The following is a 27811-nucleotide window of genomic DNA, read 5'->3' on the forward strand; positions in this document are numbered from 1 at the left end:
GATAATGTAGATCAATGACATGTTTCAAAATGAAAACAAATTTGAAAAGATTGAGCCCATATCTACAGTAGTCAGTGAGAGATTCTCCATGCTCATTTGTACTAGTGTGACGACCCAACATGCAATGCAGAAGAGAATCAGGCCCACTAAAGGATTTAGGAGGGTGACCTCATCCAGCCCTACCAGTGAACGAGGCTACTATAGTGACTGCATGTAACTGAGAAGAAAGCAGGTGTAAACTGTGGTCCCAGAATGAAACAATGGAGGAAAACCTAAGGATCTTAGATAAATAAGTCCTTAGAAGGGACCAGGCATGATTGGTTCAGGAGCTGCCACTTCACTGTGGTGCAGGCACATTTTATCCCCATCTGCCAGGAATGTCTATGGGATGAGCCCCCATTAACTCCATCACAACCAACACTGCTAACACAGCAGCAGCAGGACTGGGTCTAGCAGCTGCTATTTCACTGCAGCTCTGGCCCACCCCGACTGTAACAAAGATGTGACCCATCAGAGAGCCTGTTTTTTTATTTCCTGTCCCTTGTCACATGACTGATTCTGGCAGCTGCTGTTTCCTCCCACCCCTTTGTATTAAAACCAAATGTAAATAAAAGATATCAGCCAAAAATCACCCCACATTAATAAAACACACAAATAGAGATGTGTAGGAGGAAGGCCAAGGAAGATGACTTGACAGATGAGACAATTCTGCCACTTATTGGACAATAACTATTGTTTGATCGGTGCAGGCAGCACCTCCACCAATAGGTGGTATTGTAGTTTTATCTTAGTGGTAAATTGTTGTCTGTTTTGATAGCGTATGTTGTCTTGGTTCAGCGGGGGTTAGAGAAAAGACAGTTACCTTTTCCATAACTGGTATTCTTCAAGATGTGTTGCTCATGTCTATTCCGCAATAGGTGTGTGTGCTCGCCACATGCACTGGTGCCAGAAGCTTTTTCCCTAGCAGTACCCATAGGGGAGCGCCTTAGCGACCGCTGGAGTGGTGCCTTCATGGCACGGTATAAGGGGTGCTGTGCACTCCTCCACCCTCATTTCCTTCTTGCCAGACAACTCTGACAGAGGGGAAGGAGGGCGGGATGTGGAATGGACATGAGCAACACATCTTGAAGAACACCAGTTACAGAAAAGGTAACTGTCTTTTCTTCTTCGAGTGATTGCTCATGTGTAGTCCACAATAGGTGATTCCAAGCTGTATGTGTTGGAGGTGGGTAGGAGTTCACAAGCTCTCAGGATGGAGAATGGCCCTGCTGAACCTGGCATCCTCCCTGGTCTGAGAGACAATCACATAATGCGAGGTGAACTTATGAACTGAAGACCATGTGGCAGGCCTACAAATGTCCTGAATGGGGATGTGGGCCAAAAAGGCAGCTGACGATGCCAGCGCTCAAGCTGAGTGTGCTCTCACAATCAGTGGCGGAGGGATTCCCGCCAGGTCATAACAGGTACAGATGCATAAGGTGATCCAGTTGGAGAGCCACTGAGTGGAGATCGGACGACTTTTCATGCGCTCGGCCAAGGCGATGAACAGTTGTGAGGACTTTCTGAATGGCTTAGTCCGCTCCAGATAAAAAGCCAGAGCCTGTCGCATATCCAGTGTGTGGAGGCGGTGCTCCTCACTGGACACATGGGGCTTGGGGCAGAGGTCCAGCAGAAAAATGTCCTGACCCATGTGATAGGCGGAGACCACCTTCGGGAGGAACGAAGGGTGTGGGTGGAGCTGGACCTTATCTTTATGAAACAGCATATACAGGGGCTCGGAGGTCAGGGCCCTGAGTTCCAAGACCTGCCTAACTGACCTGATCGCAACCAGGAAGGCCGCCTTCCACGAGAGGTGTGACCAGGAGCATGTGGCTAGCAGCTCAAATGGGGGCCCCATGATACGGGCCAACACCAGGTTTAGGTCCCACTGTGGGACTGGGGGCCTAACATATGGGAAGAGACGATCCAGCCCCTTAAGGAATCAGCCGATCATAGTATGGGAGAATACTGTGTGGCCCTGCACACTGGCGGATGGAAGGCCAATATGGCCGTCAAGTGCACCTTGACTGATGAGGGCGCCAGGCCCAGGGCTCTAAGGTGAAGGAGGTAGTCCAGAATCAGCTGGATCGGGGTGGCCACCGGGGAAATGCCCCACTCGTCTGCCCATCTGGAAAACCGAGACCACTTTGCCAAGTAGGCTCGGCGCATGGAGGTCTGCCTGCTTTCTAGGAGGACACGCTGAACCTCTTCCAAGCACGTCCTTTCCTCCCTACATAACCATTGAGCAGCCACACCTTGAGGTGGAGTTCTGCTAGGTTGGGGTGGAGGAGGAGGCCCTGGTCCTGGGAGAGCAGGTCCAGGCCGGACGGCAAGATGGAAGGCCTGTAGGCAGATGTTGTGGACTATACAAAAGTTCCACAGCTTGAGGGGTTCACGGCAGAGGACAGAGGATTGGGCCCCGCCTTGCCTGTTGAGGTAGAACATCAAGGCTGTGTTGTCCGTGAGGATCCTGTCTACCTTGCCCTCCAGGTGCGAGCAGAAGGCCATGCATGCCAGCCATACCACCCTGAGCTCCTTGACGTTTATGTGGAGAGTCATATCCTGAGCCGACCATAGACCATGGGACCTTGGATCTGAACATTCCCCACATGGGCCCCCCATCGCAGGTCCAACATGTCGGACACCAGCTCCAGTGATGGGGCCCTGCCCCTGAACTGGACCCCTTGGAGCATGTTTCTTGGGAAGGGCCACCACTGTTCAGAAGTGATCACTGGTTCAGGAACCGCGAGGACTTTGTCCATCCTGTCCCTGGCCTGGGAGAACTCTGAGGCCAACCAGAGCTGGAGGAGCCTTATCCTGAGTCTGGCATGAGGGACCACATACGTGCACGCTGACATGTGACTGAAGAGCTGGAGGCACACTCTGGCAGTTGTCACCGGAAACCTTGTGACCATGTCGATGAGCCCCTTCAGGATTTCTACCTGTCCGGTGGGAGGGAGGCTCTGGCTGATGAGGCGTCCAGGACTGCCCCGATAAACTCTATGCGTTGTACCAGGACTAACGTGGACTTGGTGTTGTTTACCAACAAGCCCAAAGTGGTGCACGTGGACAGAAGGAGCACCACATGATCCCGCACCTGCGACTGGGAGCTGCCCTTACCAACTAATCATCCAGATAGGGGAAGATCTGGACCCCCCAGCGCCTGAGATAGGCCGCCACCATCAACATACATTTTGTGTGGCAATGGATGGGCCAAATGGGAGGATCGTAAATTGGTAGTGTTCCTGCCCCACCGTGAAATGGAGGAAGCATCTGTGCCCCTTGAATATCTGAATGTGGAAGTACACGTCCTGCAGATCGAAAGTGGCGTACCAGTCCCTGGGATCCAGAGAGGGGATGATGGAGGCCAGGGAGACCATGCGAAACTGGTTCAGTCCTTGCAGGTCCAAGATGGGCCTGAGCCCTCCTTTGGCCTTTGGGATATGGAAATAGCAGGAATAGTACCCCTTGCCTTTGAACTCCCCTGGTACTGCTTCCACCACTCCTAGGCCCAGGAGCCACCCCACCTCCTGCTTGAGCAGAGCCTCGTGCGAGGGGTCCTGCAGGAGGGACGGGGTGGAGGGTGGTTGGATGAGGAGGAAGTAAACTGGAGGGTGTAGCCTCGGGAGATGGTGTTGAGGACCCTTCGGCCCGAGGTCAGCCACAACTGCTTCGGGAGGAAAGCACACAACTGATTGGAGAAGGGAAGCTTTATTGAGGGTGGATCCCTGATGAGGACTGGCAGGGCACCCCCAAGCATCCTGTCAAAACTGCCTTTTCCCCACTTGCTTGCCCTTGGAGGACCCAGGCTGAGGGGCAGGCCAAGACTGCCTCTGTGGGCACCTTTTATAGTCCTGCGTCTTCTTCTAAGTGGTCTCGTATTTTGACTGGGTGGCCTGAGCAGGAGTCTGCTGCTTGAACTTAGGTTTAGCCGGAACCAGAACATAGAGACTCAAAGTCTGGAGAGCTTTGCGGAAGTCTTTCAGGCCATGCAGCTTTGTATCCATTTGTTCCGCAAACAGAGCTTTTCTGTCAAATGGGAGGTCCTGCAGGGAGCTCTGCGCCTCGCTGGACAGCCCAGAGAGCAGGCGCCATGACGCCCTTCACATGGACACCGCAGAGGCTGTGGACCTCGCGGCCATGTCCGCTGCATTTGAAGCTGCCTGCAGGGTTGCCCTGGCAGCTGCTGTGCCCTCCTCCACCAGCGCTTTGAACTCTTTCCTGTCACGCACCTGGAGGGAGTCCTCGAACTTGGGCAGGGAGCTCCACAGATTGAACTCATACTGGCCTAGGAGAGCCTGGTAGTTCACCACCCATAACTGGAAGCTCAAGCACAAATACATTTTTCTTCCAAATGAGTCCAGCCTCCTTGAATCTTTATTTTTCAGGGTAGGGGCTGGTTGGCCCTGCCGTTCCCTATGGTTGACCGACTCGACCACCAGGGAGTTAGGAGAAGGGTGGGTGTATAAGTATTCATGCCCCTTGGTGGGTACAAAATACTTGCGTTCCACTCTCTGAGAGATGGGGCCCAGTGAGGCTGGGGTTTGCCACAGGGCATTTGAAATTTTCACCCCCTCCCTTCATGGAGAGGCAAGGCCACCCTGCCTGGTGCTGAGAAGGGCAGTACATTAAACAGGGAGCCCGAGGGCTCCTCCCTCTCCTCTCCTTGGAGGTGGACGCTTGATGCAATCTTTTCCAAGAGCTCTTGGTGGGCCCTAAAGTCCTCCTGCGGGACGGAGGGGCCATAATCACCTCATCCAGGGAGGGTGAGGAGGCCGGCGCAGTACTTTGTGTGTCCACTGGCACCGGAGGGTCCACCACCTGGTCGGTCTCCGGGTATAATGCCGAGGATGTACGTCCCGCCGCTCCTTCCTTGGAGGTCTGGAGAGGGAGGCCGATGGTCCTTCTGAGGCTCTGGCCACTGAGCGAGCCCGCACCGGGGGCTGCGTCGGGGGCCACAGTGCCCACTGGTACCATTGGGCTGGCCACGGGGCCCGGTGCCACTGCACTTGCTGTGGCACTAGCAGAGCCGGCTGTTCGGCCTGGCTGGCCTGGCCCAGCCCATCGATGGATGACTACGAAGAGAGGCTGGGCTGACATACAACCTGCCGCTGTCCCTGGACTGGAAGGAGTGGAAGTGCTGGGAGCAATGCCGACCAAGGGACCATGATCCTGACGTGGAGGACCAGTACCGTCGGTAACAGCTGCTCCATGATCGGCTCCGGCGGGCGGACCCACGATGGCAAGATGCTGGCAATCGACGCATGAGGCTGCAGAGGCGGTGCCGTGACGGGGTCCTGGAGCAGGATGATGAATGGGAACAATGTTGACATTCGTGCTGTGACCAGCTGTGATAGCCCCTCTGAGACGAGGACCTTTGGCGTTGTCTGCCTCAGTCCCGGCAGTGTTCGCTCCTCGAGGTAGAGCAGTTGTCATAAACAGATAGTTAAGGATTAAGGTCTCTTTTACCTGTAAAGGGTTAACATGCAGTACCTGATAACCACCTGACCAGAGGACCAATCAGAGACAAGATTTTTTCAAATCTCTGTGGAGGGAAGCCTTTGTCTGTGTTCCTTGTTTGCTCAGAGCTCTCTTTGGATCTAAGAGAGGACAGTCATGTCTCCAAGTTCTCCTGGAGTAGTTTCTACTATTTAATAGTGAGTATTAATTAGAAAGGCGGATTAGTCTTTTGAGTTGCTTTCTATATTTGCAATTGTGTGTTTGCTAAAGGAAATTCTTTATTCCTGTTTGCTGATATTGCTTTTACTGAGAAAGGGGGAGGGGGAATTCTCTCCAGAGATTGATAAGTTTAGACCCTGTATTGTTCCATCTTGGTTACAGAGACAGTGACTTTTCTTTTTTATTCTTTAATAAATTCTTTTCTATTAAGGACTTGGTTGGTCTTTCCTTGGGTGGATTCTCAGGGAAAGAGGAGGGGGAGGTATCCCTCTGTAGTTAGATCCCGGTGTCTCTCCTAGGAAAAGGGAGGGGGGAGGAAGCAGGGGGGAATGGTTTATTTCTCCTGGGTATAAGAACTCCATGGATTTGGGGCTCTTGGGATCCCCTAGGATTTTGGGGAAGGATTGTGTCCCAATCCACGTAATTGATTGGGTGGTGGCAGTTTTACCAGATCTAAACTAGGATTTTAGTTTAGAGGGAAACCAAGGCAGGTCCCCACATTGGAACCCAACAGCTCTAAGTGGGGGTGAGACCTATGACAGCAGTACTGAGAGTCTCGGTCAAACGGAACCCAACCAAACAGCCTGGTGGGCGTCGAGGGCGATCCACATGGACTTTGCCCTGAACAAACGCTGAGCGGCGAACAGCGTTGGGAACATTCCCTCCACCGAAACCGGTACCAAGATGGGGGCGACTGCGGAGATCCCAGCGGTGGCTAGCATCTGGAGCGCAGGGCCGACATCGGTGGTGCTCCTGGTACCGGCATGGGCATAACATTCCGGGCCACCTGCAGGGCCTCAGATGTGGAGGACATCCGGACATCCAGGGAGTCCTGCTCCAAATGGGCCGGGCTACTCTGGAGACCTAAAGGCCAGCAGGGATCGAGGACTGCCCAACATGGGTCCAGCCTCTGTCCCGGGTTTACTCTGCTGCCACAGCGAAGAAGGCCTCTTCCTAGTCTTCTTGGTGTGCCCCCTGGATGGGGAGCGGTACCGACTAGTCAATGGCGCCAAAGGGTCGCTGCGCACCGACACTGCGGTGCCCAGTGCCGACTCAGAGCAGCATGCCAGAGCCGGGGTCAGTGCCGACTCCATCAGAATAGGCCGGAGCCTGATGTCCCTTTCTCTCTTGGTCCGAGGCTTAAACGACTTGCAAATCTTGCAGTGTTTGCTGACATGGGTTTCCCCCAAACAGTGTAAATAGTCCGTGTGCGGATCACTCACTGGCATAGATCGCCTACAAGTGTTGCACAACTTAAAGCCCAGGGCATGGGGCATGCCCTGGCCTGTGCGCTCTAGCTAAACTAAACTAACTACAGGTACCATATATTGAGTGAACAAGCAGTTTTGGGGACGAGCTACAGCAAAGCTGGAGCAGAGCAGTTCCGAAGCACCTTCACTGGCGGCAAGAAGGAACTGAGGGGGGGGGGATCACGCAGCGCCCCTTATACCGCGCCAGGGAGGCACCACTCCAGGGGTTGCTGGGGCGCTCCCCTACAGGTACTGCTAGGGGAAAAACTTCTGGCACCGGTGCACGTGGCGAGCACGCACACCTATTGTGGAATACACATGAGCAATCACTCAAAGAAGTAGTTCTGTTTTGCCTGTGTGTGCTGGAGTTGGTACTTGCAGTGTTTGCATAAACCCTTGCGATTCTATAAGTGAGTGTTGCAACTGCTGGCAGTGCCTTGTGCCTAAGAAGAAATGTACCAGTTATGCAGATGAGCCTGGAATCTGTGAGTAGCTGACAGACTTTGGGGTGTTACTCTCTGAGAATGATTGGACTGATGAGAAAACATCACTGTACCTAGCAGTGTTTTTGGACTGTATTGCCAAAGCTTTCTACCAGCAGCATCTCAGTGCACATTGTGGGCCTTACGACCTGTTCTGCAAACACTGAAATGACTGCTAAGAGGGGAGATTGGCTCTTTTGAAATACCAGAAGGAATGGCAAGCCAGGCGACAGCAGGAAGGCGAACGCCTGCATAGTTATTTGTGAGTTTGATAGGACTGTCCATGCGCCTCCCTGGCCAGGAGATGACTTTAGTGAAGCAGAACTCACTGTGTCAAAAGTAGGCCTGGGAATGCATAGAGGGGACAGTGTCCAATGGCAAACTATGAGAGAAGCTTGTGTGAAAATTGAGTGTATAAATTGTTTAACAGCAGAACCTTATAACCTGTTAGTGAAGGAGGATCACATACTGGATAAACCTATGGATCAGATTATATGCAGAGTTCAATGCATGGAAACAGAAATTGGGGGTTCCTTAAAGGTATCAGCTCAACTCCCTCCTACAGTGTGACCCCTTTATACCAGATGCAGCACTTCAGAAATGATTGCTAATGAAGTAGCTAAACAATTGCAGGAGGGCCAGGTGCAAGCGATTCACAAACTTTCTGTGGGTCAGATGAGTGAGACTATTTCCCTTGTGGGTCCCAGGCCATATGACATTTGCACACAATGTGGAAGCAAAGGACATTGGAAACCAAATTGCCCAAGCAGAGGGAAGTAACACCAGGGAAACTAAAAGTTGCTGACACAGTAAGGTCACCATCATCCACTATTGGAATGGCCCATGTGAAGAGTGGCCCAAATACCTGTTACTATGTGTCTGGATACATGAACACTAGGAAAACCACAATGCTGTTAAACTCAGGATCTGAAAAATGTCAGATCCATGGAGAACACTCTGTGCTGAAGGGGAAAAAAACTTGTTCTGCAGAAGTTAAATTGTTGACTATTAATCATTAGCTATTGCAGGTAGCAGGCAACTGTCTAGACAGAGAAACACCAAAAAGCTTTTGAATCAATGATGGCAGAACTTCTAAACTATGCTTCTAAACTTCTATACTATTCCCAGACCTTTCCTGTCCATTTATGATAACCTATGACTGTTGTTGGATTTGCACTTGAACAAACTGATGAACTCAGTAGGCAGAGACTGGTGGCTTTTGGAGGTCACAAATTAAAGAGAGAAAAATCAAGTATTCGGCTACAGAACTGGACTGTCTGGCTATAGTGGATGTCCACAATGCCTATTGTCCATATTTACTAGGTACGGAATTCATCATGTCCACAGACAACTGTGTCCTTCAGTGGCTTCTTAAGAATCACAACCCCAAAGAATGCCTGTGGAGATAGATTCACAAACTATCTGAACATACATTTGGACCATAAACCTGGTCCCAGCTCTTCAAGGTCTCCAAGATGCTGGGAGAACATGGGGGTTGAAAATGGCAGAAGACCAGGGTCCAGAACCTTGGAGCGGGTCACCAAAACTCTCAGTGCAGGTGGGGTCAAGTACTGTGGAAAGCATTGATGAGTTCATCCACCTAGGCTGCAAGCAAAGTTCAAATGGTCTCAGCAATCCGGATATACTTTAATGAGCAGGTCTCACTGCCTCCTGCATGAAGACTATTTCTCTCTTATGGATACAAGAATGTTTTTGTGCTGAGACAAAATTCAGGATTTATCATACCTGTGTGATACCCATATTGCTATATGGTCAGAAACCTGGACTCTCTTAGAGGCTGACTTGGAGTGGCTAGATGCATTACCTTTGTGCTGTCAGTGCCAAATTTTGATCATAAAGTGGTTTGATTTTGTGCAAAATGTCACGCTCTTTCAAGGATCTGGCCATCCTTCCAGTCACTCATTGTATTCAACAGCAGTGTTGCATGCTCTTCAGTCATGTCGCCCAGATGGACAAAAGCACATCTCTTGTCGCTGTCTTGTTCTCTCTAAGCTGAAGAGACAGGAGGCAGCTGGAATGTGGTGTAAAGTTTGAACCAGGTATGAAAATTCATCATCCATACCTAGAAGAATTCATTGGAACAAGGAATATTTAGATAGACACAATTAGGATTACATCTTTTATTTTCTGTAAGGCTTGTAAACTCCTCTGTGCTAACTACAGATGCTTTTGTTTGCTTGTAACTTTTAAGCTGAACCCCCAAGAAAGCTATTTTGGGTACTTAATTTTTGGAATTGCTCTTTTAAAATCTAGCAAAAGCCTAAATTCCAGATGTATTTTTTTTGTTTTTAATAAAATTTACCTTTTTTAAGAACCTGATTGGTTTTGTGTCTTAAAAGGTCTGTGCATATGTTTTTAAATTAGCTAGTAGCAACAGCTGGGTTTCCCTTTTGTTTTGTTTGTTTGTTTTTTCTCGGCTTCCCCGAGGGAGGGGTGGAAAAGCCGAGGGGCCTTGGATGGTGGCAGCATTAACCAAGCCAAGGTCAGAGAGAAGCTGTAACCTTGGGAGTTTAATACAAGCCTGGAGTGTTCAGTATTAATTTTTAGAGTCCTTGCAGGCCCCCACCTTCTGCACTCGAAGTGCCAGAGTGGGGAATCAGCCTTGACACCTCCCATCTAGGAAGAAGGTAAGAGAGCAGCACTGCCAACCCCAGAAGTTCAAAAGTCATGAGTCAGACCCCATAAAACTCAAGACTGGACCCCAATCTTGAGGTTTTTTAAACACTGTTGTGCTTTTTTCGGTCTGTCTGTTGCTCCCCAGGCCCATTCCCAGTATGTCTCTGTGACAATTGGTATTGCCAACTCTTCCAAATTTATAGACAAAGGTGATTTTGGTCCCTGCCTTCAGGAGCTCTCGCTGGCTGCCTGATGGTGCAGAGCTTCCAGCTTCTTCCGAGATACCAAATTCTAGTTCATTAATTCTGTCTCCTCCTCATCCCTACATCAGTTTTGCCCCCAAATCAATTCTGCCCTCTCAGCCCTTAACTATGCACCCCCACATCAGCTCAGCCTTTAGCCCCCATATCAGTTATGCAACCCTCAGTCCCCACATCTGCCTGTCCCCCCAGCTCACTTCTGCTCTTCCTGCAGCTCCAGAAGTTCTTCATCCCCTTTCCTCGGGTCAGGGGTGGGTGGTTCTCCTCTGCCCTGGTATTGCAGGGATGGAGAAGAGAGGAGCAGAAAGCAGACTGAGCCATTTGCACAGGAGGGGAACAGCAGAGCTGCTGTTGGACTCTTTCCCTCCTGGGAGAATGATGAAAGCTACTCCCTCTCCCACCCAAAAATTCCTTCCCACTGATGAGGGGAAGGAGCTCAGCCTGCCTCCTGCAGCAGCTCTGATTGGCTGCTCTATCTCAAGGAGGGGTGCCAATCAAAGCAAGGGCGGGGCTGTTGCCTCAGGTAGGACTGAGATTTGAGAGAGGGCTGGAGTCATCACCATTGTCAGACTGCAACCCCAGCCAAAATCATGTTGCAACATGAAGAGGGTCAGAATTAGGAAGAAGGGGAGCTGCCTCTTAGGGGTGGAAGACTGCGGTGGGTGGAGGAATTAATTCATTGTTGTGCATGAGACTCCTGGAGTCAGCAGAAAATGGAGTGGGGTGGGGTTTTTAGTAGATTGTGTGTGTATAATTTTCCTTTTACAAATAGGATCTACAGGATATATATGATCTGTCTTATTTTGGAAACCCTCTCTTTGGATAAATCAGAGTTGGGCAGACTTATATTTTGGAGAGTTTGTCTGTCGTAAAGGTAGACATGCAATATAATAACTGGCCTGTCACTTATATGGTTCACCCTGCAGGGGTAGGCGGAAGTTCACTGTGAAGGAGACAGAGGTGGAGCAAGGGAAGTTATTGAGACTCAACAGGGTAGGGAGCCAACTAAGGCTAAGAAGGGGGTCCCAGCGGTTTCTGTTTGCTCCGTGGCCTGATCCTGGATGCCGCGTCAGCCCCTCAAACTGCCTCCACCCTCCAACCCCCGTGCACATGCATGAGTTTCTGCATAAATCCACCCTATTTGTGCTGCCCCTGGTTCACACTGTGTTTCTTATTAATCCAGAACTCCCAGTGAAACCAATACAGTGTTGACAACTCTCATGATTTTATTGTGAGTTTCTCATTTTCTTAAAGCCTCAAACTTCTGGAGTCATGAATCTCAGCTTTTTTTAAGAAAAAATTAGAGTCTACTCCTCATGGCTATGGAAAAGTTTGAAAATATAAATCCTAAAGGCTCAAAAACCAGAAGGCAAATAAAAAGAACCCTAAATTTACTATTTAACATCTCATTATTTTTAAGATAGTTGCATGATTTTGAGGGCCTGACTCATGATTTTGAATGTTGCAGTTTCCTCAGTATTTGGAAGATGAGGTACACAAAGACTCAGTTCCTCAGAAGGCAAGTTTCACTCAATACTATAAGAGCTTCATTTGCAACACAGGAAGATTTAGAAAGAAAATCCAAGAACCATATTAGTATATATAATATCATTCGGTACCATGTTGTTTGATTGCTTTGCCTCTGTCATCGATGCCTCATTAAAACAATAAGGTAAATAAAACAATGTCTTAGAGATCTCACTAGCTTTTGTACACAGGTGTGTGCTCCATAAGATGAAGAAAATTCACCGAATTAGGTGGGACTGCATAGAGTGAGTAAGTTGTGGACATGCTTCTACTTTAACCGTTCCTTTCTCCATTCAGGCATATATATTGAAGATAATGCTAGGCAACTCTAATTTAACAGTCATGGGATCTACTAACATTCTCAGTACCATCAAATCATAGTCCCCCAAGATCACTAATGTATTTATTATACACAATGCCAGAAATCAGTGGTAAATACAATATATATCTCATTAAATTCAATTTTTGTAAAGACTGCACCAGAATAGACCAACTATATAGTCTAAATCAATAAAGTGACAATGTAGGTGTTGAAACAGTTTGCCTATTAAAATACCATCTGCGTGTTTTCTTTAAATGAATATGTTTTTAATGTTTCACTGAAGTAGGCGTGACATACATTAACTGGCAAATGTGGAGGAATTACAAAATGTAACAACACATCCAGTGTGTATCTGTAACGAGCAGATTAAAAACCCACTTAAATTGTATAGATGTATTTGTGTTTTAGCAATATAACAATATTTGTAAAACAGATATGAAATGTTTATACATCAAACTTCCAAGCAGATTTTTCTCTGACTTACAATTTTGGCTGTGTTCTTTCACACGATCCCTATGCATTTATCTCTGATGTATAAATAAGGGGTAGCATGCTAAAATATCAGGGACCAAGGACCAGAATCTGTGCCACTCTATATAAGAGGCCAAATATAATACAAACAGCTACTGACAATATTCCACACTGAATCTCTGACAATGACAGAACCATATATAGAATGAGAGTAGAAAACGCTGTTATAACATTAAGTAGTTTTGAATGAAAACATTAAGGTTATTTTCAACTCAACAAGCATCAGTAGCTCTCCCACCAGGGTAATGGGAATTTTACACATGGAACATTTGGAGAAGAAACACCAAAGAAAATACCATTATACCTGATCTAGGTACTCTCTGCTTATGGAAAGAGTGACTAGGACAGAAATTAAGAAAATTCTTTGTGTTGGATTCAGTTATTCAAAACTTTGTATCACAAAGAAAATATCAAACGTTCACTAGGTAGCTTTTCATGGAATCAACTATTAACTCCCAAACACTTCCAAATTCATATTGCAATATTACCTAGGAATTATATTGTTTCCTGTCACTTTGTATATTGCCAAAATGAAGAGATTCCATTTTTTAAATTTGAACTCTTAATCAGTCTTGACAGTTTAGCAGAATTAAACCTCTTTGTATTTTGAAAATGCTATTAATTTTAATATATGGGTTAATGTAAATAATAAACAATTGTTCTGTATAATGAGTATGAAAAAACACTTTCCAGATCATTTTATTTTCCTAAATTATGTAGGAAATATTGACTGTTGTGAAACATAAATAAATGTATATAAATCAAAACAGAAAAATTAAATTAAAGGCCCAGGTAAGTGTTGTAATTATTTCACCTTTCACAATCACTATTTTAATATTTGTGAAATGATCACTGTACATGCTACTTTAGACTGCAGGGAGGTTGTAATTCAATTTTAATAGTTTAAAACAAATCTTTACTATGCCAATAATAGTGGTGGTGTCTTTCATTTAGTATGTTACATTGTGGAATGCACAAATAAATTATTTAAATAAATGTATATACAAATATGATGAAGGAAAAATGCTACAGAATTCAGTATGATGGTTGCATGCACTGAGGAGTGATAAACTGCGATTGGTCTTATAGCAATAAGTATGGATTGAAAACTAGGAAAAGTTTGACGATGTGCTGAAATTTCCATCACCACATAGAAGGGTCTTCAAACCTGTAACACACATTAAACATGTTATGAAATTTTCTCTGAAAGATTCGTGATAGAACCAAATAGATTTTAAGATAATCGATGATCTTTTAACAGGAAAAAGTAATAAAAGTTCTCACTTTAATACCACTAGTAGAGTATGGGATACATTTCCAATGTGAGTATGAAGACTGAATTGCTCCACTTCCATGAAAATGAATGGAAGTCAGGTGGCTAAATACCCACACGTTGTTATGTAATGGGCCCCTAAATGTTGCTGCATCAGTGCTGTGTCTTTACAGTACTAAAACCCACTGCGGAAAAAATGCATGCTAGTGGCTAACACTTGCTAAAAAATTATGGCATGTAGAGATATAAACATGCCTATTACCACATTTGTATCTCTGACTAAGCAGTACAACAGACATTTTTCAAAGAGAGGACTTACTGAATTTAGCAAAATTCTATAATGCTGTTCTCCCAGATTTTAGTTTTTTCTAGAACTCAATCTGAAGGTAGCAGCAGTGATTGTTAAAATCTTACAGTGCATTATTGCTTAATATTTTAAATAAACGACGTTTAAAATATTTGCTAAAGCAAATGCTGCGGGCCCAAAGTATTTCTGTATCCTGGTATTGTACTACATGTGTACAGAAAGCGAGACAAAAAGAGGGAGAACATAACTGAGACAAAAGACAATACACATACTAATTTCCTAATGACTACGTGGGATCCACAAGATCAAAACCATGCACCGTTGCCATAAGAGAGTCATTTGTATTAAACTCAATGCTTCCCTTAGTTTCCCAGCACATTTATTTTTGATCTATTTTCTCTAGGAATCTAGTAAAGATGTTCCACAAGGGAGAAACTTTCTTTAGATGTCCAAAAGTACAGTGTTAATTCAAGACATTTATGGAGTTTCTCTTTATTAGCTGGTAAGAATGCACATCAGAGGAGACTCAGCCAATCTGAAAACTATTCAGGTTTTTCTTCATACTTCATTAATTTTGGGTACAATGTCTAAGTTCACAGAAGTGACAGAGCCATGAAATGTGACCCTTCTGGTGATGATACAGCAATGGGAAACTAGATCTATTCTCTAGCAACCCGTGCGTGCATCTATTTCTTAAATACATACATAATTAAATATATACATAATTACTTTATTTTAAGTTTTGAACTAATTTTAAACTGCTTTTATTTTTTTATTAATCTTGGACCTTGTTTTAATCTTACTGTTGATTACAATACCCTGTTGAGGGCATGAAACTAAAATCTCTTCCTTATAATTTCTTCCATTTCACATGCACACCTTGTTTATTTATTTACTTTTGTTCATAAGCTTTGTTATTAATGATTATCAGCTCCAGGTTTTTTGCCGCCCCAAGCAAAAAAAGAAGCTAGAGGCTGCCAAAGCAGCAACAACAACAAAAAAAGCTGGAGTGCCGCCCCTTGAAAAGTGCTGCCCCCAAAGGGCCGGAATGCCGCCCCTTGAAAAGGGCCACCCCAAGCACATGCTTAGAACGCTGGTGCCTAGAGCCGGCCCTGATTATTATTATAAATAAAGCATTGTAGCATTTTTGGAGGTGGGGGGAGAATTATATATAAAGAATTCCATGGAGGAATTACATAAATTGTAACACTACATGTGTGCTGCCCCAAGCTGATGACACTGATAGCATTCCTTGAAGAATTAGCATTCTGCCTTGTCTTTATAAAGCATAGAGAACCTCCATAACATATTTCACTACAGTTTACATTAATGTTTACATCAAATCAGCAAGATAAATTTTATCATGGCAGGTGCACTTAAAGTTATAACCATAATGCTGTATTTTAACTTTGTAGTAGAATTTCCTACACTTGGGCCCAATCTCCACTGCACAGACAACTTCCATAGGTATCAATGAGAATTCTGGACACAAAGGGTTTGCGGGATTAGGCCCTTCAGTCCCAATGCTGCAATGATTTACATGTGTGCTTAGTTTTAGGCACAAGAGTACTCCCATTGGGCTCATGCATGTTGACTTACGAAGCACAACAACTGGCTTGGGCATTATGACATAGCTACTGTAAAAATAGTTTACTTCTACAGTAGACATATTATCACCAATCTTTTAAACATAACAGTCAAGGCTTAAACTCTGCTTACCCACTCTTAACTACAATTAAGATTAAAAATACTATTTTACATCTCCATTAAAAAAATAGACTCAATCCAGATGAGGCGGCAAGTAGAATTTTGCAAGACTGTGTTAATCTTAGTCATTATTATAGTATTTTAATCAGATATGCCATTACCTTAAATGGATGTATACTTAACAGGCTGAAATTCACCCCTGTGCAAAAGGCCAACACCAGACCTATGCATCTTTAAGGTTCTGCTTTTTCCACACAACATCAAGTTTAAGTGGAATTTCAGTGATGCATAGATCTTATACTGATAGTCATACCTTAGCAATTAAAATTATACTGAGATAATCAATAACACCTTTAATAAAATCAGCCACCCTGGACAATGTTATTTTATATGATGATGTTGTAAAATCAGACATCCAGATCATGGGCTTTCAGATGTGGATATTCTTGTGTGTGCCAACCAAAATTTACCAATTTGTGACTTTTTCACTTTGTAAAATATTAGGCACAAAACTCATGCAAAACGTAATATTTTAAAGAAAGCATTGTACATAATCTGTGTTTAGATTAAGATAGTCTCAGATTTTCCCACCTAAAGCTATTTTAAAAGAACCCAGGATTTAAAACTAAGGAAAGTAATAGTTAATGGGGAAATATGCCTCATGTTTCAGTATGTAGGTGGATCACTGTGACGTTCTGTACCTCGTGGGAACACCCTACACCCCCATGTTCATCCTTATAATATGATTGTGTAGTATCTAATGCAAAGGTTGTCATGTTGGGTGTCTTTGGAAGGCTCATGATGTACTGAGCACTGTTGTTATAGTAATATTATAGTAATCATTGTTATAGTAATGTTATAGGTTGTAATTTCATGTATATAGTTATAAGGCTGAAAATGTGTCCTCATGGCTTAAAGCAAGCCCAGGCAAAAACTCCCGAAGAGCAGCGGGGCAGTTCACACCTCATCAGGGCATGTATGGGACAAACCCAGCCCAGCCTCACAGGAACAAAGGACACTGGCCTAGGCAACAAGGAAGGATCTGTTGGACTCTCAAGTGAGTCACCCCCTCTTCCTTTGGTCAGTTTGGGACTGCGATGAGGTAATGTTCACCTGACTCTGAAGTGGGGGGGCAAAGCCAAGAGGGAAGAAAGAACATGATAAAAGGGAGACACGTTTGCCATGCTCTTCCTCTCTCATCCACTTCCATCTCCAGACATCACCACCAAGTGGCTGAAGCGCTGATCAAAGGGGAGAGCCTGGCAGAAGGGCAACCAGCCAGTCTGTGGTGAGAAGCATCTAAGTTCGTAAGGGCATTGAAAGTGTTAAGATCAGCTTAGACTGTGTTTTGCTTTTATTTCATTTGATCAAATCCGACTTGTGACTTTGATTTATAATCACTTAAAATCTATCTTTCATAGTTAATAAATTTGTTTGTTTGTTCTACCTGAAGCAGTGCATTTGGTTTGAAGTGTGTCAGAGACTCCTCTTGGGATAACAAGTCTGGTACATATCAATTTCTTTGTTAAATTGACAAACTCATATAAGCTTGCAGCATCCAGTGGGCATAACTGGACACTGCAAGATGGAGGTTCCTAGGGTGGTGTCTGGGACCGGAGATATTAGCTAGTGTATTTCGGTTGCAAGTAGCTGGGAGTGGTTTATATGCCAGACGCTGTGAGTGAACAGCACAGGAGTGGGGGTTCTCACAGCAGAGCAGGGTAAGGCTGGCTCCCAGAGTCAAGGATTGGAGTGACCTAGCAGATCACTGGTCTGGATAACACCAGAGGGTAACGTCACAATCACCATCAGGGTGGTATTCTGTGCAGCATTTCACAATAAGGCAGGTGGATTATGGGGATTATTCCCTTCCTTTAAACATCAGGTATCAGCTACTGATAAAAGTAAGATACAGTACTTGACTTGGGCCAATGGTCTGGTATCATAGCCCCTATGTTCCTAGGATATTTGTGTTGTTCTAATAATGGATAAATAATTGTATTTGTTTATATATATACACATATATATAAACTGACAGCCAAATACAGTGTTCTAATTTCTGATGCTTACATATTTTCTGCCTATGAAAATCATTTACTGAAATAGCTAAATTTAAAATAGAAATAAAAGCTATCACAAAGCACTTTTGTACTTACCTAGATCTAGGAATATTCTCTGTGCTTTCTCTCAACAAAAGATCCGAGATCAGTGTCTCTGGGCTTGATCTCTTTCCATATCTATTAAATGAAAAAAAAAAGTACCTATTTTTTCATACCTCCAACGTTAAAATTGAGACTAACTTTGGAATGTTCATACAAACCTTTATTGTGAAATTTTGTAGGGCAGAAGTAAAGGCAACTCTCCAGCAGGTGTTTAGTTGAACCCAGTTTGCTCATATGAGAATGTGTTACTCTAGTGTCACATTGTTAAATCATTAACAAATATGTTAATAATTAGAACATATCAAGACCTCTCATATAGAAATATTTTCATAATAATCTGTTATAATGTACATGATAGAAACCGGACATTTCTAACATTTCTTTGTTTGGTGGGTATTAGCAGATATCTGACATTCACACTCTTTGTGCGGGAGGATGTGCAAGTGAGGGAGGGAGAGAGAAGTTGAAATATGACAGCAGATCTGAGGTTTATGATCCTTTTCTACAAATACAGTTAAGGTTTTTTTGTTCAATTCCAGCACAGTTTTGGATAGTGCTGCATCTTCCATCAGAAATTCACTGAGTGAGAAATCCACAAAAACTACCTGCATTATATAGTGAATACAAAAAAAGACTCATACTGCATCAATTTACCATACATATAGACCAAGATTTTCAAAATTAACTAGTAACATGAGATGAGATGCCTTAAAGGCGCCAGATTTTCAAAACGTGTTGAGTATAGACCTGTGGAAAATCAAACACCTTAAAGTTTGTCTCAAGGGGGGACCCAAAACTTGAGCTACCCAAACTCACTAGTCACTTTTAAAAATCTTGCCATTGTAGATATTGTATTGCAAATCAGAGCTTTTAGTAAGATGGTATGACAATTGTTGTCGGGTGTGATCTTTGTTCTTAGTAAACCTGACAACTGTGTTTCTATTCCTGCATTTAAAAAAAAAATACTGAAAACAGTAGATTCCATTAGGGGCATTTACTTGAAAAAACAATCCCAATTCTCATTTTTTGTAAAGGAATGTGCCCTTTTTCTCCTTTCTGAAAACAGTATCAATAATGAGCAGTCAGCTTGACAGGTAATCCATTACTGCCTAGGATCACTAGGTTACAATAGTAATGGTAACCACAAGAGAACACTTCCTTCACTGTAAAGAAATAAAGATCATGGTTTATTACTTGTATGGATATATAGTAGAACCTCAGAGTTCAGGAATGGAGGTTGTTCATAACTCTGAAATGTTCGTAACTCTGAACAAAAGATGGTTGTTCTTTCAAAAGTTTACAACTGAACATTGACTTAATACAGCTTTGCAGAAGAAAAATGCTGCTTTCCCTTTAATTTTTTGGAAGTTTATGTTTAACAGCACTGTACTGTATTTGCTGCTTTTTGGGGGGAGGTGGTCTCTGCTGCTGCTTTATTGTGTATTTCCGGTTCCAAATGAGTTGTGTGGTTGACTGGTCAGTTCGTAACTCTGGTGTTAGTAACACTGAGGTTCTACTGTATGGGTAAAATGACAGTAAAATTACATAGGCAAAGAATTACTAAATGCATGGGGTGAAATCGTGGCCCCATTGAAGTCAATGGTCCTCAAGATGTCCCTCCAGTGGGTTCAGCTAGATTGCAGAAGAGCAAACTTCCAACAAAAAACTCTTAGCTTTTCTTGATACAATTTGTGTGGTGATTTTCATATGTTTACCATGATATATGACTGTGGAAACAAGGCTGACTTGTTATCATTATATCTTAATGACTGGATTTTTTTCCATGGTCTTGGTCAATTTAGTATGTTGTCCATGCTTTAGAGAGATGCAGTATCAGTTTCAAGTTTTGGAAGCAAATTTCTGTTGAATATCTGAAAAGAACCAGCCGCACACAGTGAAATGCTATTATAGTAATTCAATCAAGCGTGATGCTGAATCAAATGTCTTATGCTCCATCACCACAAAGGAACTTGTTTCTAATTACCTACTCCAATTAATATGGATGTGACCAGGGTGTCCCCTAAGGAGGAATCTAATTTCCCTGATTAAAATATTTGTTTTTAAGAAATTGATTAAACAAATTAAAAACTGGATCCAGTAGCCCATATCTCGGCAAAATTCCCACTGACTTCAATGAGAATTTTGTCTGACTAAAGACTGAGTCGGGTCCCTTGCAAGAGAGGAGACATGGCTCAGATACATGAAGAGGATTCTTATTTTGAGATACTCGACACACTCTGTCCCTGAAGCTCTCTGGCTCCCTGATTGAGGACAACACCTTGTGCTGCACTGTGTTGCCATACAGGGTGTGTCTGTGTCTGTGTCCTGAATAGGGTTATGCCATCATGGAATGGAGTGTTGACTGAAGGATCAGCCCAGGTGGCAAAGGACTAAAAAGGAAAGCAAATTCTTCTAATGTTAAATGTTCGAGGCTTGGGTGAGCCCCTTAGTTTTGCAGTCTCTATCACCTAGGATAGCCCTTATGGTCACAATAGAACAATGACAAGAGAACTGAATTGAAAGCCAGGGCTGAACACAAAAGAGAATTAGTTGCCATTGGAGGAAATCCTTCAAAGTCTTTACACCAGAGTAAATGGTACTTTCTCTGTATCTATCTTGCACAATTCAGAGACTTTTCAATGACAGTATCCCAACCTACTGTTTGCTGTGTGGAAGATGTTTGAACAGCCACTTCCATCAAATAGTATTAACATTTTAAAGATCAAGGATCAACTTTGCAAAAGTGGCCAGTAGTGTTTGGTGCCCAATTTGAAGCCCGGTCTACTCCTAAAACTTAGGTCAACCTAGCTACCTAGCACAGAGCTATGAAAAAAATCATGCCCTGTGCAACATAGTTAGGTCAACCTAACCCCCACTGTAGATGCAGCTAGGTCAATGGAAACATTCTTCCATCAACCTAACTACCGCCTTTCGAGAGGGTGAATTCACTACAGCAACAGAAAAATTCCTTCCATCACTGTAGTGTCCACAGTAGTGTTACAGTGGTGTAGCCGCAGTGCTGCAGCTGTGCTGCTGCAGCGCTTGTAGTGCAGACATACCCTTAGACATCAAGGCCTGTTTTCCCAGAGGTGCAGATAATCCACAACTTCAGTTGAAGTCAAGGGGATCTGTGAGCACTCAGCACTTGTGACAGTCAGGCCGTTGTTGTCCCACATTGTGCACCCAGAGCACCACTTTTGAAAATTTGGGCCTGGGAATTCAAATCCTATAAGGTGTTCAGCACCTCTAGTAGGGGTTGAGGGAGCTCAGCAGCAAATTGTAGGAGTTGCTCAGAACCTTGCAAAGTCTTCAATATCAAAAGAATCTGCATGTAACAAAGGCTCTTTTTCACATTACAGATCTGATATAGATGTGAAATGGGAAAAAACTAGTATTTTCTGAAACCCAAGTCATCAGAGCTGGTTCAGACACATCCAGAGCCACCAGCAGAGCCCCTGGATTAGAGCCTCTTCCTATAGGAAGCAGCAAAGAATCCTGTGGCACCTTATAGACTAACAGACGTTTGGCAGCATGAGCTTTCGTGGGTGAATACGAGTGCTGACTGAAGGCATCTGAAGAAGTGGGTATTCACCCACGAAAGCTCATGCTGCCAAATGTCTGTTAGTCTATAAGGTGCCACAGGATTCTTTGCTGCTTTTACAGATCCAGACTAACACGGCTACCCCTCTGATACTTCCTATAGGAATTCCACCTTCTTGTGGTCTTATAATTAAAACAATATGTTATATGTTTCTTTATAACACAGAATGGCAATGCATGCAAAGGACAAGCTGGGGGAGGCAAGTGGTGACAGTGACAAGCCCTCGAGGAAGTGAAGAAGAGAGGGAAGGTTCAGGGATCAGAAGCTGCAGGCAACAAAATGGCAGGGCAGTGCCAGTTGCAGGAAGGAAGCCACTGTACAGGAGTAGCAGATGGTTCGAGGAAGGATGGGGTTCTGACTCAAGCAGCAGGACAGGGATGAGGCCCAGAGGAAGTTCCTAAGGGCACCACTGGAGCGAGAGGGTACAGCTGAGAAGGGCCCTGTCTGGGAATGGGGAATAGCCTCATGGAAGGTGGGGCAGAGGAAGTACAGTAAAACATGCCTTCATGACCACCTCTGGCAAGAGACCACCTGTCATGAGTGACTACTTGCAGAGGCCATGGAATGTTTTCCCCCTATAATTTAACTGTGAAGAGTAACCACCTGTCATCTGCAACCAGTGACCACATTTTCCTACTCCCACCCATAAAAACAAACTTGTAGGAGGAAACTGATCTTCCTTACTTCTACGCTGCTGCTGGCAGTGGCACTGCCTTCAGAGCCGGGTGCCTCGCCAACAGCCACCGCTCTCCCGTGTGCAAACCTTTGAAGAGAAGCCACTTCTTACAAGCAATCACTCTTGCTAGCTCCCATGAATGGTCACTTTTGGTGGCAGGTTTTACTGTAGTTGTGGGTAACAGTAGCCCATGGGAAAGAGACCGTAAGAGGTCTTGGTTAAAACAGCAGCAGTTACCAGGAGGAATGGGGCAGAAAAATGCCATCAGTAGCTACAGAAGCATCAGACGACAAAGCAGGCAGTGGAAACCTAAAAAGAAAGGGCACTTATCTCTGTCTCTTTCCCCTCAAACATACCCTTTCCTGTATGTTTCACCAATTGTGCGGTGAGCTGGAAGCTCATGGCTGGGCCTAGGGGGCGCCATATCCCCAGGGTAAGATGAGAGGCTCAGGGCTGTAGCACTTCAGTGTAGACACTATCTACGCTGACAGGAGGGGTTCTCCTATTGGTCAAGGTAATCCATCTCCCTGAGAGGTGGTAGCTTGGTCGACAGAAGAATTTTTCCATTGACCTAGTGCTGTCTATACCAGGGGTTAGGTCGGCTTAACTGCACAGCCCATGGGTGTGGACTGAGCGACGTAGCTGGGTTATCCTAACTTTTTAGTACAGACCAGGCCTTGGGATCTTGCTCACCATCAGTGAGACCTGATGAGCATACCGAAATTCTCTCTTCCTCCCGTCTGGAGCCTCTCTGGCTATGTCTACACTTCAAACTAAGCCCAGGCTCTAACTCAGGTTTGAGCCCATCCCCTCTTCCATCCACACACAAATCAGTCTGATTCAAGAACCCGGGTCCTCCTAGAACTCTGCTAAGGGGGTGGGTCAAAGCCTGCGTCCTGCTGTCACTTGAGTCCAAGCCCTGTCATTTGCAGTGTGGATGCAAATACAAACACATTAGCATGGCTGAGAGAGCTGGGTCCAGAAATTGTAAACCCAGGTTTACAATGCAGAGTGGATGTTCAAGCATGGGCTTGAAAATGCTGAGTGCACAAGCCCAGGTCCCACAGACAGAGGTTTAGTTTGCAGCCTAGCTATGCCCTCTCATTACGGGTCTCCCCACAATCACAGGTTCCATCGAGAGTGCTGGAACAATTTGTATAGTGGGGGTGCTGAAAGCCATTGAACCAAACTGTAAACCCTGTATATAATGGAACTCACTTCAAGCCAGGGGGTGCGGCAGCACGCCCAGCACCCCTAGTTCCAGCACCTATGGGTTCCATAGCCCGTCAGAATCAGTCTTGAAAACCATCATCCAGTACTAAGTAAAATGAAATAAAGTTCCCACTGGGGAACTTTGACTTTAGTTATGCTGTAGATCACAAGAAAGGGAAAACTGTAAAAGTATAAGGGGTGGAGAGAAAGAAATTTATTGACACTTCTGCTAGAACATATTGAATATTACTCAAGATCCTAGATCAGAGCTGAAAGACGTTTATGCCACAAAATTTTCTATCATTGCTGAAATAGGAAATGTGAAAAAGTTAAATTAAAACCAATTGCAAGCCTGTTGCCGTGGGTTGTTTCAGTGCAGTTAATGCATTGAACGAGAGAAACGGTGCATCATGTTTTTTAATTAAGTCCTATTTGGGCCTCCATTCCTCTGATTACAGTGTGGTCCACTCTGGAAAGTGACATTGTGAAACTGGCATTGTAGGGTTCTACATTTATTGTCTCTCAACTCTCTAACTGACTCTCCAACTCAAATTTACTCCATTTAAAAGTAAAATGATTGTTCCCACTACTTGCCACCTGGAATATAAAAATCAAACTTGATTTTTTTTGCTCCATGCCTTATCATCAATAAAGACTTTGGTTAATCATTCTATTTATAATGTGCACACTAGAATGGAATCTAGCTTATTCTCCCCCTGCTATACTGACTTTGCAGAACTAAGAGGGATAAGGGGGGAGTAAAATCTTATTTTTGTCACTAAAGGAAGCAGATATGAATATGAAATATACGCAAGCAGTGGATCTGTTAAGTAAGGTGATGTCATTTTTACACAGTCACTTTTCAGACTAGAACCACACTTGAAATACTGTCTAATGCAGTGGTTCTCAACCAGGGGTACCATGTACCTCTGGGGATAAGCAGAGGTCTTCCAGGGGGTATATCAACTCATCTATATATTTGCCTAGTTTTACAACAGGCTCCATAAAAAAACACTAGCAAAGTCGATACAAACTAAAATTTCATTCAGACTACGGCTTGTTTATACTGCTCTATATACTATACACTGAAATGTAAGTACAATATTTATATTCCGGTTGATCTATTTTATAATTATATGGTAAAAATGAGAAAGTAAGCAATTTTTCAGTAATAGTGTGCTGTGACACTTCCATATTTTTATGTTTGATTTTGTAAGCAAGTAGTTTTTAAATGAGGTAAAACTTGGGGGTACGCAAGACAAATCAGACTCCTGAAAAGGGTACAGTAGTCTGAAAAGGTTGAGAGTCACTGGTCTAATGAATAAATCAGCTGATATAAGAAATTGTATTTGGGAAATGGGATATGAGAGAAGAGGTGGGAAACCAATGTAGTGATTTAAGTGTGTGAAGAAAGGGGAAGATGATATGGGCAGAGCCTTGGGGAAAAGAAGAGAAAATGTTGGCATCTGCATTTTATGTGAACTAGAGGGAGGAAAGCAAAAACACAGCAAAAGGGAGGTTCCAATAGCCTAGATGGGAAATTATCAGAGCATCAGCTTTTGTGGGTGACGCATGGTTCAAAGGAAGCTTTCTCTTCTATTAGCCAGCTGAACTAAATTGGACTGATGCCCCCAAATAAAGGGATTTGACATTGTAATTTTACCTTTCATTTCAATCTGAGGTTTCACCACACACATCTGCAGTAACATGAGCAAGTCAGGGCCATTCCTAGATAACCATTAAAGGCAGGCTTGCCTACCGACACAACGCGCTCTTTAATTATTTGTTAAGTGACTGGTGTACTAAGCAGCTGTCAAAACAAAAGATTTCTGAATTACTACAATTCTTCAGCAACAATAAGAACTGTCACTCGCTCCAGATAAACACCAGATAAATATGAGACACAGCGGCAGCAATGGAAGTGTGAAATTGTTCTGCTTTTTTTCCCGGTCTGTCTCACATTCTCACGTTCCAAGTTGATGTTTTATTTCCCTCTTTGCTTCTGCCGGTACTCTCTCCATAAAATAAACTTCCTATTACTGTCATGTTCCTAGCCACGAAAGCTCTTTGTGTTAAAACCGACAAAACTGGATGAGCCCATATTGGTACCTCTCCACCAATCCTTTATTACATGTTATTCATGTTGGAGGTCACATTTACCTACACTTTACACAAAACCCATGTGCTGTATCCAGACAGGAACCCCTGCCCCGTCATGAAGCGGTGGCTGTGGTTGCTACAGAAATGGAATTCACCCTTATCACACTTTTTTCTCCATTACTGTTTTTCTTGGGCGCCTCATTTTGTGAATTCACAAGTGCTCAGAGCTCTGATTGGGGCATTTTAGCTTCCCCGCAGTTGTGCCCCCCTCACCACTTTGCCTCTCATATTGTTGTTTCCATACCCCACACTGGACCATGCTCAGTCTCTGGTGCCTGGTCTCAGCCTTGACCAGACTGTCCTTCGCGTCTGCCCGCCTGGCTGGTGTAGAAGGACCCATGAGCTAGAGATCCTAGTGGATTTAGACCCCACTCCGAGCAGTGCTCATTAGTGGCTGCTGTGCAGAGGGAAAGAGCCCCTCATACAGAGCAGAACCTGGGCGAGACCAGAACTTATTTCCCCCGTTTGTTTTCTGAGAAACGGGGTGGGGATGAGCCTGCTGAATACACAGGCTCTCCCCCCACCCCACACAGGACAGCCGGTCTGTGCTCGCCCTCCCTGCCCGCGCTGGGGTGCCCAGCACCTACCTCTGCCGCGTGATGAGGTTGATGTAGTGCCTCAGTGCCGAGTAGTATCTGGCCATGTCCTCCGCAGGCGCGTCCTCGCCGGGGTTGTCAGGTTTGGACGGATACGCCTCCGCCAGCGTCCCCAGGCAGATCAGCAAGGACAGGGCGAAAGTCACCACGGACAGCCACAACCGCATGGTCCCCTGCATCTGCACGACACCCGGGCGGTGGGGCGGGAGAAAGGAGCGTGAAAGGGCGGGCGTCGGGCTGCAGCTGAGCCCAGAGAGCAGCAGCCCCTTCCCGGGACTGAGCGCTCGGCGGCGGGACCGTGTCAGTCCCACCCGGACACGACTTGCAAAGTCTGCCCCTCCCCCCCCGCCTTTCTGGCGGGCATCGGTCACACGGGAGCCGCTGGCGCTGGATAAAAGTCCCCGCGCCCCGCGCGCTGAGCCCGTGCAAGGAAGTTGCACTTGTTGTCGCCGGGGGGGGGGGGGGGGGGGCGGCGGGTCTGGTTATAGCAGCAGCCCCAGGGCAGAGCTGCGTGAGCCAGGACACGCTGCGGGGATTTTCTAGGAGGATGCTAGGAAGCGACCCGGAGCCTCCAATGACACGCGAGTGGGGAGAGAGACCCACGCACCGGCACACTCTAGTTCCCTTTAAAAAGCATGTGGGGGGCTGGTGGTTTATGCCCCCCCGCTCCACGGGCTGCTGAGCTGGACCCAGCCCGGGCAGGAGGCGGCACCCAAACCGGGGCTCTCCCCCAAACGGGCAGAGGCTTCGCACCTCCTCCGAAAAGCGGAAGAAACGAACGTTTCTGCACCCGAGCCCGGGCGGGCGAGGAACCGCCGGAGACCCCGGCCGCGGGGCCGGTGCTAACGAGGGGCGCGGAGCCGCCCCGCACCCGCGCCCGGCGCGGCGCGGCGGGCCGGCAGCAGGGGGACCCGCGGGTACTCACGGCAGGCTCTGTAGCTGGGGCTTTTCCCGCGCTCAGGTCGGCGTCGCTCTCTTGCCGGTGGCTCGACTCTCCGGTCTGTGGCTCGGCGCCTCGCCGAGGTTTTTTATGGCTTTCCCAGCAGGCAGGAGGGGCCTCGGGCGGTCACGCTTGACGCTTCGGCGACTCCAATCCCCTCGTCGCCTTCGCCCTGCCCCGGGATTGGCACCAGAGGCTGCTGCTGCCTCTTGACACTGACACCCCCATCCCCGCCACGCGGGGAGGGGAGAGCGGGGTGGCTGCTGACGGGTCCCAAGCCAGCCCTCCCCCCTCCACACACCCACCTGCACCGCCGGGCACCTCCCTCCCTCCCCCGCGCAGAAGCAGGGTGAAGCTGGGGCTACCTGGCTCCGATGGAGCCGCCCCGTTGTCCTCTCCAAACTCCCACACTGCGCTGTCAAAACTATAGCTGCTCCTACTGCAGCAGAA

General features: G+C 45.7%; 1 protein-coding gene across 1 annotated transcript; it reads right to left on the bottom strand.

Moving 5' to 3' along the window:
- Positions 1-11550: 11550 nt before the first annotated feature.
- Positions 11551-27548, bottom strand: NPY (neuropeptide Y). The gene is made up of 4 exons (XM_045002740.1): positions 27347-27548; positions 26413-26600; positions 18171-18251; positions 11551-13895 (listed from the first exon to the last, which is right to left on the bottom strand). Exons 2-4 carry the CDS (start codon positions 26598-26600, stop codon positions 13871-13873), a joined length of 294 nt encoding a protein of 97 aa, XP_044858675.1. The 5' UTR covers positions 27347-27548; the 3' UTR covers positions 11551-13870.
- Positions 27549-27811: the final 263 nt, after the last annotated feature.

The sequence above is a fragment of the Mauremys mutica genome, chromosome 2, assembly GCF_020497125.1.
Source record: "Mauremys mutica isolate MM-2020 ecotype Southern chromosome 2, ASM2049712v1, whole genome shotgun sequence".
Classification (NCBI taxonomy): domain Eukaryota; kingdom Metazoa; phylum Chordata; order Testudines; family Geoemydidae; genus Mauremys; species Mauremys mutica.

Excerpts from the sequence above, each read along its gene's own strand:
- NPY (XM_045002740.1), bottom strand. The coding sequence starts at position 26,600 with ATGCAGGGGACCATGCGGTTGTGGCTGTCCGTGGTGACTTTCGCCCTG. Across the intron at positions 18,252-26,412 it reads AACCTCATCACGCGGCAGAG|ATATGGAAAGAGATCAAGCC; the intron begins GTAGGTGCTGGG and ends TTCATTTAATAG. Across the intron at positions 13,896-18,170 it reads GAGAATATTCCTAGATCTAG|GTTTGAAGACCCTTCTATGT; the intron begins GTAAGTACAAAA and ends TGTGTGTTACAG.